Here is an 18,873-nt window from a genome sequence, read left to right on the forward strand (position 1 = left end):
AACTTTGTAGTGTGAATAGGAGGAAATTATTTATCTACTATTAATGCCTTAAAAAAACAAATGAATATATGCATTTTCAATCATTAGTTATATACTTCTGTCTATACTGCTACTCTAGTAACCATGATAAAATAGGGAAATACTTTAAATCAAAAAATACACATTAGCACTTACTATAACTGTGCTTTTTACCCCAAAATACATTTTTTTTTAAATTTCAGTGTCATTGTAAAAACAGCTACCTTTTCCTGTGTTTCCATCATAAGACAAGCATTTCTTTTTCTCAGATTTTTTTCCTCAAACAAGCAAGCAGTTTTGGGGTTGACCAAGTTCTTATTTACTACTGTTTGGAAGAAGGGAAGGTTAAACAGGTGGACAGATGAACAAGGATTCTGTGCCTCCCATACTAACTGAAAAATGCTGCTTATCTCTATGGCAAGACCCTGCAATTATTAACAAGTCACCATAGTTTTCTTACCAAGAATTAGGTAGATAATATTACTTCTAGAAACACAGGTTTTTATGAAGGTGAAGGGACAGAGGGCAGTAACAAATATTTATGGGATGAGAAACTTACAAGCCACAATATTATTTTTTTCAAGAAAGAATCAAAAGTTCTAATTGATATCTGTAATTTCTTTTAACTCCTCCTCCTCCTCCTCCTCTGCTGGTACATCATGTTCATTTTCTGCTGACACAGATGGTGTTTGTTCTTTACAGTTTTGATTGTTTGCTGCATGTTCCTTGTCAGACAGCAAGAGAGTTTCTGGTTCTGGATTTGCTAATTCCCCTTTAGTTTTCTTTCTCTTCCGTTTCTGGTTTTCTAGATTTGTTGCCTCTGAATGTCTAGTTTGCTGAAGGCCTGGCAATGTCATGCCAATACCAGGAGAAAGAAACATTGAGGGATAGATCAGTCCAGATGACATTCCTGGAATAAGAAATGGGTTAAAAGCTACAGGACTACTGGTAGTTATTGCAGGTTCTGACTGATCAGAAAACGAACTAGGATCTGACTTGTTTTCAGAAAGTGTTTCCGTTTTTGCACTTTGGCCACTCTGGCTTTCACCATCTTTTTCTGCATGCAAAGTACCACTTTTAGTTGTGCTTGCTAATGAAGCTGGAACAGTTGATGTACAAGTAGTTGTCACTGATGGATTGAGAAGTCCACCAACACCAAACATTTGTGGTACAGCAGCCATGCTTGGCAACATCATTGGCAACATGCTCAGAGTGCTTTTGACATCCTCACCAGCAGGTATTGCTGCAAATCCAGCAGGAAACCCAACTAACCCAGTTAAAGGAATGCCTTGCATGTTTCTCATACTCTGAAGTCCTACTAAATCCATCCCAGCAATAAGTCCATTCATGAATAATGGTCCCATTCCAGAAGAAGCATCTGCTACTATGCCAGGAGTTTTAAACAGTTCACTTCTTGGCCTCCGTCCTCTCCTCCGAGGTCCAGCATCTCGGAGTACAGGCTCAGTGAGAATCCGATTGAACTTGCTTTCAGGTAAAAAGCCCTGACAATGAGAGGAACAAAACAGAAATATCAAAAGTTATTAGCATTTTAGAGATCCTACACCTGGTCCTTCAGCTGTGCCCCCAACTGAATAAACTCTGAAGTATAATTCTGTATTACTGAAAATTAAAAGCAATGATGAAAGTTCCATCAATCCCACAAAACTCAAACTATTTTCATGGATTTTGTTGGAAAAATTAACTTTAACATTTTGCCAATTCCACTTAACAGATTAACGTAACAGTGCAAATGTTACGCATATTTTCACAGATGAAAATTCATTGCACACTGATCCCAAGAAAGTGGGTACAGACTGAAATCCTAAACATATATCTAAGAAGTGAGCCCCACTAAGCACACCAGAATATCTGAGCAAACATACATAAGATTATGTCTTGTTATTAAATGCTTATTACCCCACTTTTAAAAAAATGGATCTAGAAGGACCTTATCCCAAAAGGTTGAAGCCCTCATGAAATAATTTAATGAAATCTTCTATTAGGCTTTTGCAACAAATTGAGAATCTAACTATACTGTTAGCACACCAGGGATGCAAACCAGAGTGGTTGAGAAAGAGAGAAATCAATTAGGAGTCTTCTTATACTGACAGACTTTCAGACAAATCAGTAATGAAAGATGTATCAGGATACACTCTGAACGATCCCTGGCCTGATGTTCACAGATGTGAAATTTCAATTCAGAAAGGCAGCTTGTGTCTACATTGAGCAGTTTATATGCAATGGAGTTCCCTGAGTTGTGTTCGCTGTTTAAAAAATTCATTGAAAAAGGTGTGTTAAAAGTACAGACAAAAGAAAAAATGACATGATAGAGATTTCCCCAAAATTTTAACATACCGAAAGCTTAACAATATCAGACCAGTCAGCTGCAACAGCATACTCCATGTTTGCATCAAGCCACCTTGGCAGTTCCTTCAGTGCTGGTGCCATAGCTCCCCCTAACTATAAAACACAGTAAAATAATGGCTTCTGTTGTAGAAAATACTAAACAATGTTACACAAGCAAATTATGATTAAACATCAGGGGAGGGGGAAATCAAGGCACTGTTGAGTTCCCTGCTTGTTTCTTATCTACTATTTTCTTCTCTTTAAGAATAAAACTAAATTTCTGGTCATTTGCATTAAAAATAAAACTTTGAAAATGTAATGTATCCATAGGAATATTTCTCAGTGGTATATGACCACAAACTAAGCTGTCAAAACCATCACATTGCCAACAAATCTACTTTCCCAGCCAAAGTACAAAACCTACATGCTAACACCAGTTCGCCTAACATTGCTTGAACTTCTTAAATTTCTCTTCTGTATTACAATTGCATGGCTTGGCTAGCAGAACAGGAACGATCAATTTGTGTCTTTCCAGAGGTTTTAGTTCTAGTCAACAGTAAGGGAAGATGGGACATGTAGGCCAAAACTTCAGAAGAGTGGCAAGCTGCTCACCACTGTAGTAGAGGGAGAAAATCTGGCATCAACAATTCTGAGAGCAATGTGAACAAGCATGTTAGGATTGTGCAGGAAGAAGTGGTAGGAGAAATAATTTAAGTAGTCCAGGAAGTTGGGGATCCTTTAAGACTTCTAATGCATGAAAGAATCACTCAGTGCTTTTAGAATAAAATCTATTTGGTGCACAGCAGACAATATTTTTCTTGCCTTGATAGTTACAGGAACATGGGGCTAATTGAAAAATAGCACTCTTAATCACTGTTGTATGGAAAGGGTCAAACCATTCTGGTCTTTCTAGAAATCCTCCAAAAGGGAATTGCTTTTACTCTAACTGACTTGTAAGAATCTTGTCTGCCTCTGTCCTCACCAAGCAAAAACAGGAGAGTACACACAGAACTTATGTTGGTGAGTAGCTATTTTTTGTTTGTAGAGTTTCATGAATTGCTTTTGTGAGTTGCTTCATGTCAACTCACTTAGAAGACAAATACAGTAATTGATTGTGCTTACCCTCCGTCCTGTACCCTTATGGACCACAGGCACTCGTTCCTCTCCTGTGAGAGAATTTATGTCTAATTTGCTTGGGTCCTTACAGCGTTGCCTTCTTTGTTTAGGCTTTTCTGAAAAATTCTAAAAGGAGCAATCATGAAAATGTAAGTAAAAGTTACCTGCAAATAAATAAGCACAGAATTGAAATACAGGACTTTTACTTACTGCGCCAAAACCAGGGATTTCAAGCGTATAGTCAGACTGTTGTCTCAGCCAGTCCAGAAGACTCTTGTTTGGAACAATCTTTTCTGGCTGGACATTAGTAGCTGGTGCTGTCTGTTGACTTGAGGTAGTAACAGCTGGCCCATCAGGGTTAGGATTACTCAGTACAGTCTGGGTTTGATCTTCCTGAATAATGTGATGGTAAGAGAGAAGGAAAAGGTCACTCTCAAGATATTAAAGGAATATCATACTTTTCCAGTGTGAATGCAGAACGAACATAGTATGTCCTGTCCAACCAGAGGGCAATGATCCTGGCTTAAACCCAGGCTACTTCATTACAAGGATCAAGTAATAAACCATCAACTTCCCTGATGATGAAGCTATACAGGGGCCAGACCTCTTCATCCTGCCATAATGCCACTCTCAGAAGGCGTCTAGCTTATGAGAAAGATGGCATATTATTACTTCTTTTGGGATGCTTCATGAGTCAGAAGTGAGCACTCCATGCAAAGTGGAAGAAAATGCCCCTGAAGATTTTGCATCAATGTACAGAACTCGGGTGCTTTTTGTTATTTCATGCAGGACACTTGGAAGTGTGGCTATGCTTTTCATCTTCCAAGTACCACTTGAGATGACCTGTGCAAAATAAGGGGACATTCAAGAAGTATGTGCAATCGTAGAATCACAGAACAGTAGAGTGGGAAGGGGCCAGAAGGCCATCAGGTCCAACCCTCTGTTGTTGCAGGACATTAAACCATCTCATTCAGATGACTGTCCAGACACTTTTTGAATGTCTCTAGTAAAGGAGAGCCCACAATATCCCAGGTAATGGGTTCCATTGTTGTACTGCTCTGACAGTCAGGAAATTCTTCCTGGCGTCTAGTCTAAATCCGGTTTCTCTTAAGTCCATTATTCTATGTCCTGCACTCTGGAATGAATGAGAAGAGATCTTGTTCTTCGTCTTTGTGACAGTCTTTCAGGTAATTGTAGAGTGCTATCATATCTCCCCTCAGTCTTCTCTTCATGAGGCCCAACATGCCCCATTCTCACAATCTTTACTCATAGGGCTTTGCCTCCAGTCTCTGAATCATCCATGTTGCCTTCCTTTGTACCCTTTCTTGCTTCTTTTAAAAACTTAGGTGCTGGAACTGACTAGTGCTGAGTATTGGAAACTAGTACTTCATGTGTCTTGGAAGCGGCGTGTTTATTAATGCAGCCCAAAATAGCTCTAGCCCTTTTTGCAGCTGCGTCACATTGCTGGTTCATATTTAGCTGGTGATCTACAACAACCCCAAGATTCTTCTCATTTGCCGTATTGTTGAGCCAAGTATTCTCCCTTTGGTAGCAATGTATTTGGTTTCTTGTTCCTAAGTGGAGGACTTGGCATTTGTCCCTAATGAATTGCATTCTGTTGTTTTCTGCCCAGTGTTCTAACCTATCAAGTTCACATTGTATCTTCTCTCTGTCTTCCAAGGTATTTGCTATTTTTATTTATTGTTGGGATGGCATTGATCTGATAGCAGCTACAAGCAGGGCTACCTATTTCCAACATTGAGAAGAGTATTATGAATGTGGCCAGCAAGCAACCAGCTGGCCTCCACTAATTTTCAATAGGTCTATTACAAAGTATTCAGGTGGACCTTGGGGATCTTGCCTTAGACAGGAGACTAGAAAAACGATGTTCATTTCAAGAAGATCAGCATACTCTGAATTCCTATAACTCGTTTAACAAGGGACTCTATGTTTTCTTCTGATAAAGGAACCTATAACCTACAATTGTCCAAAGAGAAGAAACACTCCCTGAACTGTAGAAAGCTATGTAAGGTGGTGAGGAGGAAAGGCAATACAGATGTAACAAGTTGTTTTGCCAAGGGATCTGAAGACTGTATGAAGACAACAATCCCCAACATTGCTAGTCACACTATTAAGCACTAAATTCAAAAATATATAACTCAATACAAGCATACAAAAGTGATTCAAACTATATATTCACAGAAAACATTTGCAAACAATATACCAATAACTATTTTAATCATTTTAAAACAAAATTTAGGTACCCAGTCCCTGTCTTAACATATCAAAAGAAAAACTGTAGATTTATTGCATGAAGGAAATAGTGCCTGGGTGACCTGAAAAATAACAGCCCTGCTTAATAAGAACACCCTTCCCCACGGAGGAGAGGCATGGAGACCCAGGGGTTTGCAGGCTCAAGGAAAAGACTAGAAAAAGCACACTGGCTCCTGGAACTCTCTTATAGGTATGAAATAGAACTAAAGGAAAATTATTCTTTTTATCCTTGGCATATGAGTTTTCTGTGGCAGACCCCAGACTTTGGAGTATCTTTCCTGGCCACATATGTCATCAATCTACAGTTTGTAGAGGGCAGTTATATTAATCTGTTACGTTAAACTATCACAATTGTTAACATTTGGGAACCAGTTTGTTTGTTTTGTTTGTTTTTAATTTACACAAGCACTGGAATCTGGTGTTCCAAACCTAAGAAGAATCGTGCCGAATGAGGTCTATTTAGTTAAGCATTATGTTCACACTGAAGCTAACCAGATGCCCTGAGGAATCCTGTAAGACATGAGCACTGCAACACCCTCTTGCCCATGTTCTACAGCAATTGCCATATTGACTCCAATACTGGAGGAATATATAACCACCATAATTTGTAGTCAATGATATATTTATTCCACATAACTCTGTGTAATCCCCCATTCAAGTTGGTGACCATCATTACCCCCCATGGTAGGGTATTATATAGCTTAACTATGTGCTCTTCGAAGTAGTACTTCTTTTCCTTTATCCTGAATTTTCCAAAATCCAGCTTCATTGGATGGTCTTGCATTCTAGTACTATGAGAAAGTGAGAAAAACCTCCCCAGTTTTACACACCTGTAATCATATTTCCCCCTTACTCATCTCTTTCTAAACTAAAAATCTCCATACATTGTGAATATTCAGGAGAGTTTCTCTAGCCTTGTTCATTCTGGTTATTCTTTTCTGCACTTTTCCAACTCTAAAATATTGTTTTTGAGGTTTGGTTGCCAGAACTTAACAAGTGTGATTGCATCATACAATTACGTAAGGACATTATGATCCTGACAGTTCTGTTTTTGACTCCTTTCCTAATGATCCTCAATTTTCACAACAGCTGCACACTGGATCAATGTTTTCACTGATATTTCCACCAATCTTTCCACCACAACCCAAGAATAGGTGACATTTTTAATCACCACCAACTTCGATCCTTCAGCATATATGGAAAAATCCAAAATAAATAACTAGAGTAAGTTCTGATGATATGGCACTAGGTAATTATTCTCCAAAGAATGGTTAAAGTATTGTGGAACAAATGAGGGTGAGGACTAGTACTCACTGGCAGCCCCGTTGGCAGGCTTCTCTCATTCACAAATATAAGGTCTATTCCTTCCACATTTTTTCTCCTGCCCCGTCTTCTCCTCATGGCAGCATCATCTCTTCGTAGACTCCCATTGACGATCTGTCCTGTGACAGGATGAATTAACCCTGCTTGAAGGATACCAGACAGATCCATGCCAAGAGAGCCCTGTAGGGCATTCACTGTCCCTAACTTAGGTATGCTTGTGCTCAGAGAGAAAGGAGGGCTGCTTGCTTGGGATCCATCAGGCACCCTTGAGAGGTCCACTGCAGCATCACGCCAGCCATTCAACACAATTGAAGGATGGGCGTGGGATGTAACTAACTGTTCAAGGTTCCGCTGCTTGGCATCTCTCTCCATCTCAAATTCATACGGTTGCCGGTGCTTGTGTTCCTCTTTGACAAAAGTGGGAGCCAAGAAATCTTCCTGTGTATAAAAGCAGGGGCAGAAAAAAACTGTTAAAATTTGTTATGGATATCTGCCATGACAGATATTATACAGCATTGCTAATATTCTGATGAGTTCTAAATCCAGCACTTATTTATAAAAGGGTACCTTTGTGAAGTCTAGAAATTTTGGCATCTGGACCAGCACTGCTACCACATTCTTTACAGAAAAGTACTAAACTGATTGGTCTTAGAGAAAATGGTAACCCAAAAAAGAGGTAAGCCTTTGGTGAAAATACGATTCCTGCCCAGTCACTCAAAGACAATGCTACTATTAGTTAAGGCTCCAAATTATCCTTCCAGCTTCTTCTAGAAAAGTCAACAAATAATGTGGCAGAGATGTAAAGGTGTCTGAGGTATGTATGTGGAGCCCTAGAAAAAAACAGAAAATTAAAGGGGGGATTAATTAAATTTTCCTGTTTTTTCCAAGTTTTCTTGTGGGGGGTAAACATTGAAAAATGATGAAATACTTTCTTTTAGAATTGTGAATAAAACGTTTAAGCAACAGAGTTCATTTCCTGCTGCCTAGCCTTTACTTTACAAATGATTTCTAAAAACTATGTAATAAGACTTAGGTGAGATTATATTCAGTACTTTTCCCCAATTTGATCAGAGAAGGATGATGGACAAAGCAGTATAGTACAACTCTCACGAGCAAAATACGTTTCTGTCACCACTACAAGACATTGTCATTTTCACAAGAGATGAAAGAAAGATTCAATGCCTTCTTTTCTTGTGGGCATCCTCTTGTCGACATCTGATATACCAAAAATGGTAATTTTATGAGTAAACTAGTTCTTAGAGGAAGACTATCAGGAACTAGGTTCCCCTTCTCTCTCTTTCAAAGAATGGACAGTTATTTGGCAAAAGCGCTTTATTCCCAATATATATCAGCAAGCAGTAGCCAACAAAGAAAGAGTCTCTGACCATGCATAGAGCAGTTCATTAAACCCTAACTAGAAACTATTTCTGAGAACCCATCTTTTGAGTAACCCTGGACCCCACCCCTCTGGAAGTGCCCCTCTGGAGATGGGCAAGCTTCCTAGCTGTAGGCAGGCCCTCCAGTTCTCTCCCAATACTGCATCATGGGGTAAAGGAGTGGACCAGGCACCTCTGGCTCTTCTTCCATGTCCCCTCCTGGCACTTCCAAACCCTGTTGGTTCCCAGGGTCTGTCTGAACACCTGGAGATGGCAGCCTTGAGATAAGCTCTCCCCCCTTCACTGCTTGTATGCCTGCAGGCCTCCCTTCCCAGGCTTCACCATCTTCATCTGAAGAGTTAGTGTCACCCTGACCCTGAAACACACACCAAGAACAACTGCCTTTTTCAATCCCAACCAAGAGGAAAATATAAGATAGCGTGATTCCATTTTGGAGTGCATTCATTCATAACAACAACAACAAAGTATTACATATTCTAAAATTTCCCTGAAATTTTGATTTTTTCCTAAGGGATGGGGTGAGATCAGGACATAAAAAAGCATCTGTTTTTTCTTCCATAGCTTAAACATCTCTGGAAATTTTATATCTCTGCTTTGGGAACCTCTAAAGACTCTTCATTGTCTGGGATCCTCCAAGGAACTGCAATATTGCAAAATTATAGTCAGTAATTTTAAGAGTACAGTATGCTACATTGTGAAGAACGTTACATCCACTATGATAGGAGCTTAAAATATAATACATAAAATGTCTACACAGGCTTACCTTTTCGACCTGTGCAGTTATCACTCCATTGCTGAAGTTAGTTTCAGAGGCCTCTGGCTCAGTGTAGCTGTTCCTGTTACCAGCAGTATTGCTGGATAACGAAGGAGCAGGTATCAAGCTTTGTATTTCAAATGGCTGGCTGGATGAAGGCCACTTGCCTTTCAAGATGGCATGACAGATGTTGTCTATACGATTAATGATCACTCGATCCTGCCAAAGAAGCAGATGTGTTTCACCCAGTTGCATACATGGCCAACCTCTTCCATTATAATTCTTCAGTGAACTAAAGCTAACAAACCATTGAAGCTTCAAGCGATTTTAGTACTACTGATCGTATCAACAGAATGTGAGTTTATTCCTTTTTTATTAGTTTGCACATCAAAAGGAATATATCACATTGGGCTTATGTGTGTAAGGGTCAGACACCTGGACACCCTTGTGTAAACAGTTCATGCCGCATCAAAATATTTTGCTTTTTGTAGTTCTTATCCAAGAAAATAATTGGAGCTGTTAATACAGATATCATTCTCCTTCTCTTTCATCTGTGATTTTAAAACTTTAAGTGTTTCTGGAGCCTTTCAAAGGGTGGAGCCCAAAAATAAACCTGTGCAGTTTATCTTTCCACCACAAAGTCCTTGTTCTTTTCTCTCCATTATCACTCAAAGCTGCCATTCTAAAGTCAGTGCTCTCAATGCCCTATTAGAAAGCAAAGTAAACATACTAGAAGTAACCCTTAACATCCAGTGGGAGCATTTCAGAATTAAGTAATAATAATGCCAGTGGTGTTCTGTAGCCTGAGAGGCAGAAAGAAGTCAGTAGCAAAAGATCAAGAGTCCTTTCCCCAAATAAGAACAGCATGGTAACAATGTGCATTAGAATTGCTAGAGACTCTTTTCAATACACCTGAAATTTTGTTTGACTCCAGGCTCTGGAACAGGAAGCCAATGCCAATACCAAAAACAAAACAAAAGTACTAGAATATTTTCCAGACGGTAAATGCCTGGCCTTTTACAAATTCTTAACACACAAAGGCCTTTGGAGTTACACACACAGGAGTGCTTTTCACATGTCCTACTGAAGGCACAGGCTAGTTATGGAAATTAACACCCAAATCTGACAAATATGAGAATATAATGCAAAACATTCAACTTGTGGGGGAAAACCTCCATAACTATTCTAAAATAAATAAATATTATTCTTTCTCTGAGGAATAAACATCTATATTCTGTGTAAAGGAATTCCGACACCTCCCAGTCGGCACCTGTATCTTTAAAAAAGTAACATGGTAAGTAGATCTCAATCTCTGCTGAGCATTGACCTAAAGCCCATATTCATGCATACTTAAGCTACCAAGCCACCTTAGGCCACTCTGAGAAAGAGTAGAGTGTCTTCTCCTGCAGCAGTTGAGCTATGGTAGGCGCTCGGGCATCCTGAAGTTCATCCATCTCTCCAGGCACAGCAAATGCAGAGCTCTTACTTTCATCTTGGGCTGGTTTCTCAAAACAATCTAGATCAGAGTGGAAAACACTAGATTGGTTAATGCCTCAAACCTCTCTTCCTTTCAGCTTTGAGATCTTTGATGACTGACAATTGTCAGAGATCCCTTCATTGTCAGGGACTTCCAAAAGCTCTTATATAACAGAACGACTATCAGTAATTTTAAGGACAAAAATATAAAAACTATGGGAAAGAAGGTAAGAGGATAGCTGCAGAGAGCATAGGAAGGACTTTCTGATGCACCCACAATGGAGGCTGAAGAAGAACTGAGGATCAGGTGGCAACTCCTCCCTTATGCCTTGGCATGGCTGAGGGAGAGGTTCCCACCAAGTTAAATCTAAGCTTATGCAATCTTCCAAACAGGCTCCATGCATGCATGCAGAGCCCATATGAGATGCACAGAGAGCACAAAGAAGAATGAAGCCTTAGGAAAAGCACGCCTATCTTTTAGAATACACAAATTTGGGAAGCCACCAAACGATTGGTGGTTGAAGAAAAGAGGGTGAAGACAAGGAAACAGAGCATGGCTTTCTTGGAACCCCAGAGGGCCAGAATGGAACTCTAGCTCCGAGGTTCTGTACCCCTGATATACAGGAATGCTTGCTACCAGAAACAAACTGTTACAATTACCTTGATTTTGGCTGATTCCCTGCATCTTCTGTAAGTCTTGATTCTCACACTCTTCTCTCTTTATTTCATTCTGAGACAGGGTCTGACCTACAGGACTAGCTCTTTTCTCCTCAGTATCATCTCCCCAGGGGTCTGCCTCCATGCAAACAGGATGTGACTTAAGAAGCTCCATCTGTATCGCTGAAGTCCGACTTCGTACAGAATGGTGGTGATGGTCGTGGTGGTGATGGTGATGGTAGTGATGGCATGTCTGGATCTCTGACAGGGTTGGGGTGTGTTCCTCAAGGCTCTCACATTCAGCTTGATCATCTTCCCCCAGCCCAGGGTCACTATTACATTTGGATGCTGCCTGCTCACTTGAGATAGATTCCACCAGCTCCTTATTTCTCTCTTCCATGACTGCATCCAGAGTGGTAAGAATACATGAAGCATGCTTCTGCTCCCCTTGTGTATGAGGACTGGTTTCATCTACCTCTGGGGTTTTTAGGCAACCTGTCAAATCTTCCACCGTGTCAGCTGCTGCCTCAAGATGATCTTCCTCCTCCTCTTCCTCCTCCTCCTCTTCCTCCTCTTCACTGTGGCTCTGACTTTGCACTGATTTATCCTCCATGCCCTTTTCATGCAATAAATCCATGAATCTCTTCTCTTTAATATTGAAGTTATGAAGACCGGGGCTGTAAACTCCGATGCTCAGGACCCCTTCCATGCCATCTCTTTCAAATGGGACTGATGGTGGACTGGCATATTGACTCTCCATTTGTAGGGCGCTACAAGGTTCCACAGTAAAGCCCTTGGAGAGCTTTGTCTCCTTGTCTAAAGGCTCCTGCACTGCATTCTGGCCCTCCATTTGCTCACTGACAAACTGCAAATGATTCAGGTAAGCAGGCTCTCTTGTTATCTCAGTATCGCAGCTAGAGAGGTCTTCTTCTCCTTCTATTTTTCCGTCTGCCAATTTGGTAGTATTGCTGCTGATATCGGTACAGCTGGGGCTATCACGGGCTAGGGAGCTGTGCTCACTATTGCAGGCCTTGTCATCATACATCATGCACATCAGAGAGTCAGGCATGGAGCTCTCATCATAGTTCATGGAAATCATACCCCTGACTTTAGACATGAAGTTTTCACAGCTGCCATCCTGAGAGATGTTTTCTGCCTGTGAAAGACTGTTGCCTGAGCTCACTAGCTTCATACAGCTTTCTGTCTCTGCCTCTGCAGATGTACACCTTCTTTCCACTTGACTGTACGAAGGGGAGCAATATAGCTTAGAATTTGCCTGATGGTGGCAACACAAGTTTTCTGTTCCAACAACACTGGTCCTTTTGTGTTGGGCATAGTTTCTGTAGGCATCCAAAAATGACAGCTGGGGGTCATTCATGATGTAATAGTCTGTGCGGTTCAGCCCATGTTTAGCCATACCAATGAGGAGATCTCGGTCATGCTTACCACACTCCCACCACACAGGAAGATACAGGCTAGGACGGCAAAGTTTAAGCCGTTCGTGCAACTGTGGACACCTCAGCACTTGCTCACGGACCTTCCGTAGGAGCTCAATTCGATACAGTGTCCTTGCAGCACGTTCCTCTGTGATTGGCTCCACATAGATACTAGGATCTGCTGCGCCTACAGGTGTAGAAAAGGAGGAGAACGTAGATAAACCAGAACAAGCAATACTGGCATTTCATGGCATTTACTAAAATCAAGGTACTGCAAGTATTAGGAGATTTGGGGTAGCTCAGTACTGTACCATGCAGCATTGCTGGGGTCAACTCTGAGGTCAACTCGTTGTTACAGCATTGTGGGGGCCAACTCAACATTACAGTCCCTTAGCCACACACCCCATGGAGAATAAAATAATGCAGCAGTCCTATCAACAAGTGAGTTCTAGTAGTTTACATCTCTTCCAGGAGCAGGTCATACATAAATCTGATATATCTCAATTGTTCATTTAAGATCGAGCCATCCCAGAATTCATGCATTGCAGTAGTGGTAGCGCAAAACCATATAGTGTTGCTTAGAAAATGTGGTCCCCACCCTCCTCAGCTACTGTGAAAATTGCTGCTAAGCTCAGAGGGAACAGAGAAGTCTGAAAGGCGTGGCAAATAATGTTAACATCTCTGCTAAATAAAACTTTGTGAGCCCTGGATTTACCAAATCCCTAGTTAAAAGAAAGAAAGAAAGAAAGAAAGAAAGAAAGAAAGAAAGAAAGAAAGAAAGAAAGAAAGACGGACGAGGAAACAGCTCTGGAAAAATCAGGTAACCAACATGTGAATGCCAGCTGTGCCACATTGGTCCTGGCTAGCCACATGGACAAGCCAGGTAGCCACACAGACGATGGAATATCTGGTCATGTTGCTTGGGGCCTGACTGTGCTGCAGGGGAGCACTTGAATTTTAAGATAAAGAAAAGGTCTCAGAAATTAATAATATCCTCTTCATAGCTTTCCTCTGAAGATCAGACTCAGCTGGTGTCCCTGAGAAATGTCTGAAGTACACAGCAGACTTTAATGCCATGTAAACAGCATCAGTAGATAGCTGATGCAACTAATGTGTAGTATACAAACAGCACGAGAGAGAGTCTGCCTGACCAACTCCTTACTTTGCTTTTCAGGCTACACAGCTTTCTCTTTTGACATTCCTCTCTAATGTTTTGTTTGAACTGTAAGTGTACTGCCATGTTTATTCAAATAATAGTTCTCTGAACATGGCTACATACATATAATTATCAGATAATTAAACAGATTCAATTATCCAATAATTATGCATTATCCTGACCCGGAGTCTTAAAAATATGCATTAACAGTTCTTAGCCTTTTACTTTGCCACTGGTGTACAAAAATATTTAGAAAATAATCCTAACCTACCTCACAAGGCTGTTGTGAGGATAAAATGGAGGAAGAGGAGGATTATATAACCTGTCTTAGGTTCCTTGTAGGGAAAAATATACAGAAATAAGGGGCTAAGCATACTCAGTGGCTATGAGTCTGCTGGGGAGAGGGGAAGGAAGGAAAACTAGGGAAGGGGAAATATAATGGAATTACAATCCCGAACAGGAAACATTCCACACCTCTGTTGCAGTTCCCAGTTGTGTTTCATATGACAAACTGACTTGAAGGCTTCCTACTCACCATCTTCTTTCCAGTGGGGCAAGCGACAGACATTCCTGCACATGGCAACAAAGCTGTAGAAATATTTTTCAAGGCTCTCATCACTTTTCTTTTCCAAATGTGAAATGGATCGGAACTGATTCCACTCAAAGATTTTCTTTTCTGGATCATAAACAACCCCAAATGAAGAGACTGTGCGGTAGAAATCTGCTTGCTCTCTTCTGGTCCACCTGCAAAATGCATCAGGAACACACAGACATAAAATATTCATGACATAAGAACAATTTCCTTATTTCCAAATTCGTCCCAATTATGCACCAATTTTGATCTAATTTTAGAGCTCACATATGTTTTTAAAAATGCAACTGGCAGCAGCTCAGTACTAGCAATTATGTGGAGAAGATAATGCACAAGGTAGGTCCTCAAAATAACCTTAGCTCATCAGAATCTCATTAACAGATACCAAGAAGCACCCATTCATATTTGCAGCTTATATATGCAAAGAATTCTCCTTCCTTCTGTCAGGCATAGTATTGTAGGACAGCTATTTTTCTAGTAATCCATGACCACATTGAAGCAGATGACACAGAGACAGGCCAACTGCCCCATCTAGTTCTGAAGTTCTGTGGCTTTCTTCCAGTTGTGTTAATTCTACAACAAAGGCTCCTTCCAAGTCTGTACACTGTGTAAGGAAGTGGTACACCATTTTTTTTGATGGCCTTCTTGGCCAAGCCAAAAATTGTAGTTGCCAGGCACTCAGTCTGTCAACTCTACTCCCCACTCACCAGTTCTTCCTGAGGAAAATTCCATGGGAGAAGTGTGCTGTGAGGCACTTCAGGCAAAGGCACATAAAACACCTTCAGGTAGTACTGTCCAACACTCCTGCCCACTTGACCTTCTACTATGCTATTTTGAAAGGAAGGCTGGGAACATGCACTCGGGCACCACTGCTTGAAGGTGCACAGGGCACTTGCATGCAGCTGCATCCACTTCTCCTGTCTACTGTTCTTGCTCTGAGGCAAAAAAGACCAGCAGAGAGGGAGGCTGATTGAGTCCTGCTTGGCCAAAGCTTTTCAGATACCTTCACCATGCTGCTTCCAGACATCCACAACTTTCTTCACGACTTTGAAGGCAGAGAGGTGAAGGAACCTGCTGTGTAACCACTCTAATAATCTCACCTACTTTTACACCTTTAACAGGGGGAGGAAGGCTGTTCACTTGTCTTGCCAGAGGGAGGCAGTACATCTGCAATGGTCTTGCAGCACACATATTTGTTGAAGCTAGCTTTTAGGAGAGCACTTGCACTCCCTTTCTCATGGGGCCATCTTTGGTGTTCCTTGGTGGGGTGTCAGAATTTGGAGTCAGAATATGAGTATGGATTTGTAATAGCTGGGGTAACTTCTGCAAGCTTACAAATATGAGGCAGCTCCTTTGCTCAAGGGCCCACTGGTTTGTGCTCATTCATGAAAATAACACTGTGTCCCAATAAGCTCAGGCCTATGGTTCACAGTCCATTCTCTAGTTACCTTTTCTGCATTTCCTTGTTCATGGGATCCATCTCGTTGGCCCTCCTAAACATCTCCTCTTGCAGCCAATAGCCATGGTTACAAGGCCCCATGATCTCAGGCCTAGAAGGAAGCTCTTTACGGTTGCAGCGCTGATAGACAGTGACAAGACGCCGCAGTCTAGCTGTGAGGGCAGATGACACAGGCCAGCTGGATTTGTCTGGGTCAGAGCCATCCTGGGCTTCAAACATCAGCAAGGTCATTAGTATTTAATGCAATCCCTGCAAAGTCTTTGCACACCCTGCTGATTAAGTATTTAATCACAATATATATATCCTGTCCATCATGTGGTGTGATGGCTAAGACAGGCAGCTAACATCTGGTTTATTTGTCCTTGTGGCTCAAAATGCATTTGGGTATTTGAAAAAAACCTTTTTCCTACTGAATCTGATGCCTTTTAGTAGTCTAGAAATATTGTCAAAGAAACTGAGGCCTTCTCATTATTTCTCAGCATGACAAGAGATACACAGATATGTCCAATGGGGGAAATAAAGATTTGGTCTTAAATTGTAAACACGATCCCTGCCAATACAATTGCCAACTGAAATCAGCTGCAGCTGGAGATTTATCACAGAATTTGCCCACCATATGAACAGCTGAGCTTCATCAATATAATTTCGTACTCAAAGCTTGTTGAGTTTTATGGCTTCTGTCTCTTTGATGGCATATCATTCTTGCTTTATCTGATAATGCCAAAGCCATGTAGTCTTAAATCTGTCTTCATCAAGCAAACCCCGGAAACATCACCACTAAATATTTACACTTGTCGTTTCTAATCCCTGATCTACAGGAAGAGCCATCCAGAAGGCCAGTTCAGATAACATGGGTGGCTCACAGATGTTTAACACAACGTGGTTGTGTTTACATGACACACTACAATCCCTCAATCAGGGATGGTATATTCAAAATGGCAGCTACATACAGCCAGCATGCACCATGAGCTTATCATGAGTTGAATAATCCACTATTACCTGTCTGTGTTGTGTGAAGCAGGTCACAGTATGTGCTACTGTTCACAGTAATAACTGCTAACAACCTGACTTCCCATTTGGAAATCAGCATTCCAGGATCAGTTTATGGAACACAGCCTTTTCCTGTGGTGATCTCAGTGCTGCAAGAAAGGGGATTCTTATCCTATAGAAGATAGTCAAAGCCCATCCTATGTTGCTTTCTTTAAAACAGCTGCACTACACATTGCTGTTTCCTGACACTCAGCAATTTTGAGTGTGTGAGCTTTGACATGTAATGTAACGTTGCTATTGCTATTGCGTGTTGTTTCAATGTTTTAACATACTTCAAACAACTAAGAATGCATGAACAGGTAACTTTTTGAGATATACAAAGAAAAGTGGGATAACATATTCAAAATAAAATAAGTAGGCAATAGCAGCTATCACTCAAAGGTATCCAAATGTATGCTTTGAAAGTTTCAAAGGACCTGAGATACCTATGCATTGCTGGAATTTTCAAAATTGGATACCTATTACAAGATAGAACTTCTAGAAATACAGATCCTATTTCTTCTAGAAATTAGCACAAGCAACTATTTTAGCTAATAATTTTAATACTGCCATTTTCCCAAAAACATCCAGATGCGCAGCCTCACCTGCCACATTGTCATCCTTCTTCTCAGTGACTTCACCACATATATCTGAAGTTTCCTATAGGGAAAAAAATATTATCAATGTAACAGAAAGTTGGGTCCTTACCACAAAGTTCCATTCTGATTTGTTAAGGAGAAAATATCTATCATGGATTAATTTCTCCCACTGTCCAGGTCAGGCAAGGAGCATAAGACTTTTGGTCCTGGCCCATGTGGTACTTCCTAGCTATTTTTTTTCCTAACTGAAGTTTTAGACAAAGTAGTGATTATGGAACCAGAACCAGAAACAAAGAAAGAAGAAAATATACAGACAATAGAAGTGATAGTGAAAACCCATCTCTAAGAAATTACCTCACTCTTTTTGGAAAAAAATAATGAAATTGCTCAGTCTGGCAAAGGATGCCACATGGGTGTCTCCTGCACACTGAATGGAAAGGAACTTCAACCCAACTTTCCATTCCCATCTGACAAGAAGAATCAGATGTACAAAAACTAGTATTCTCATTGGGTAGACACCAAAGCAGGCTGATCCTAAGCCTGAGGGGGACCTTATTGTGATTCTCTTTGTCTAAAGGCTGGTTCAGACAAAGCCCATTTGTTAAGCTCATAATGTCTAATGAATGTGTGACATGAAAACCAGGTAGCTGACCTGCAGATCTCCATTAAGGGAGCATTAGTAGAGAAATTGGTGGGGCATACAGGTTCAGGAAGCCTTCTGACCCCATAGACCATACAAACCTTGAACCAGCTAGTTAGTGTGGTATAAGAGGACCTCTTTCCCAAATCAGTAAGATAGAAAGAAACAAACAGGAAATTGGAACATCAAGGTTCCTCAGTTAATTTATGATAGTTGTTGTCCTTAACATCCAGGATGTACCTGGGTAAGAAGGATGTGCTCAGAGGGATAAAAAGGATTAGGACAAAAGGAAAGAAGAACTACCTTTTCCTTTCTGTATGAAACACTCTTAGCTTTGGGAACAAAGGAAGGCTCTGTCTAAAGAGAGACACAGTCCTTGTTGAATGAACAGAGGTGATCCCTCACAGAGAGTGCAGCTAGTTCTGAGATACTTTTGCCTGATGTATAGCTACAAGGGATAGCACCTTGAAGGAAAGAACATGTGGTGAGACACTTCTTAGGAGCTTAATGGAGGAACTTTAAGGAGCCACTAATATAACGTGCAGACTCCCAGCTGGGAAGTAATTCATAACTGAAGGACACAGCAGTGCCATCCCTCTGA

General features: G+C 40.9%; 1 protein-coding gene across 9 annotated transcripts in view; it reads right to left on the bottom strand.

Annotated features, from left to right (window-relative positions):
* Positions 1-502: 502 nt before the first annotated feature.
* CHD6 (chromodomain helicase DNA binding protein 6) overlaps positions 503-18,873 on the bottom strand; it is a 145,810-nt gene continuing 127,439 nt past the window's right edge. For all 9 annotated transcript variants that reach the window (XM_044447491.1, XM_044447496.1, XM_044447493.1 and 6 more), the window contains 11 exons: positions 17,639-17,693; positions 15,994-16,213; positions 14,489-14,697; positions 11,365-12,984; positions 10,596-10,744; positions 9,238-9,447; positions 7,069-7,515; positions 3,691-3,873; positions 3,487-3,606; positions 2,374-2,478; positions 503-1,520 (listed from right to left, as the gene is read on the bottom strand). In XM_044447491.1, the coding sequence (XP_044303426.1) occupies positions 618-1,520; positions 2,374-2,478; positions 3,487-3,606; positions 3,691-3,873; positions 7,069-7,515; positions 9,238-9,447; positions 10,596-10,744; positions 11,365-12,984; positions 14,489-14,697; positions 15,994-16,213; positions 17,639-17,693 (4,221 nt within the window). In that variant the 3' untranslated portion in view covers positions 503-617. The remainder of the gene's footprint in view (positions 1,521-2,373; positions 2,479-3,486; positions 3,607-3,690; positions 3,874-7,068; positions 7,516-9,237; positions 9,448-10,595; positions 10,745-11,364; positions 12,985-14,488; positions 14,698-15,993; positions 16,214-17,638; positions 17,694-18,873) is intronic.

The sequence above is a fragment of the Varanus komodoensis genome, unplaced genomic scaffold, assembly GCF_004798865.1.
Source record: "Varanus komodoensis strain SLA01 unplaced genomic scaffold, ASM479886v1 scaffold52, whole genome shotgun sequence".
Lineage (NCBI taxonomy): Eukaryota > Metazoa > Chordata > Lepidosauria > Squamata > Varanidae > Varanus > Varanus komodoensis.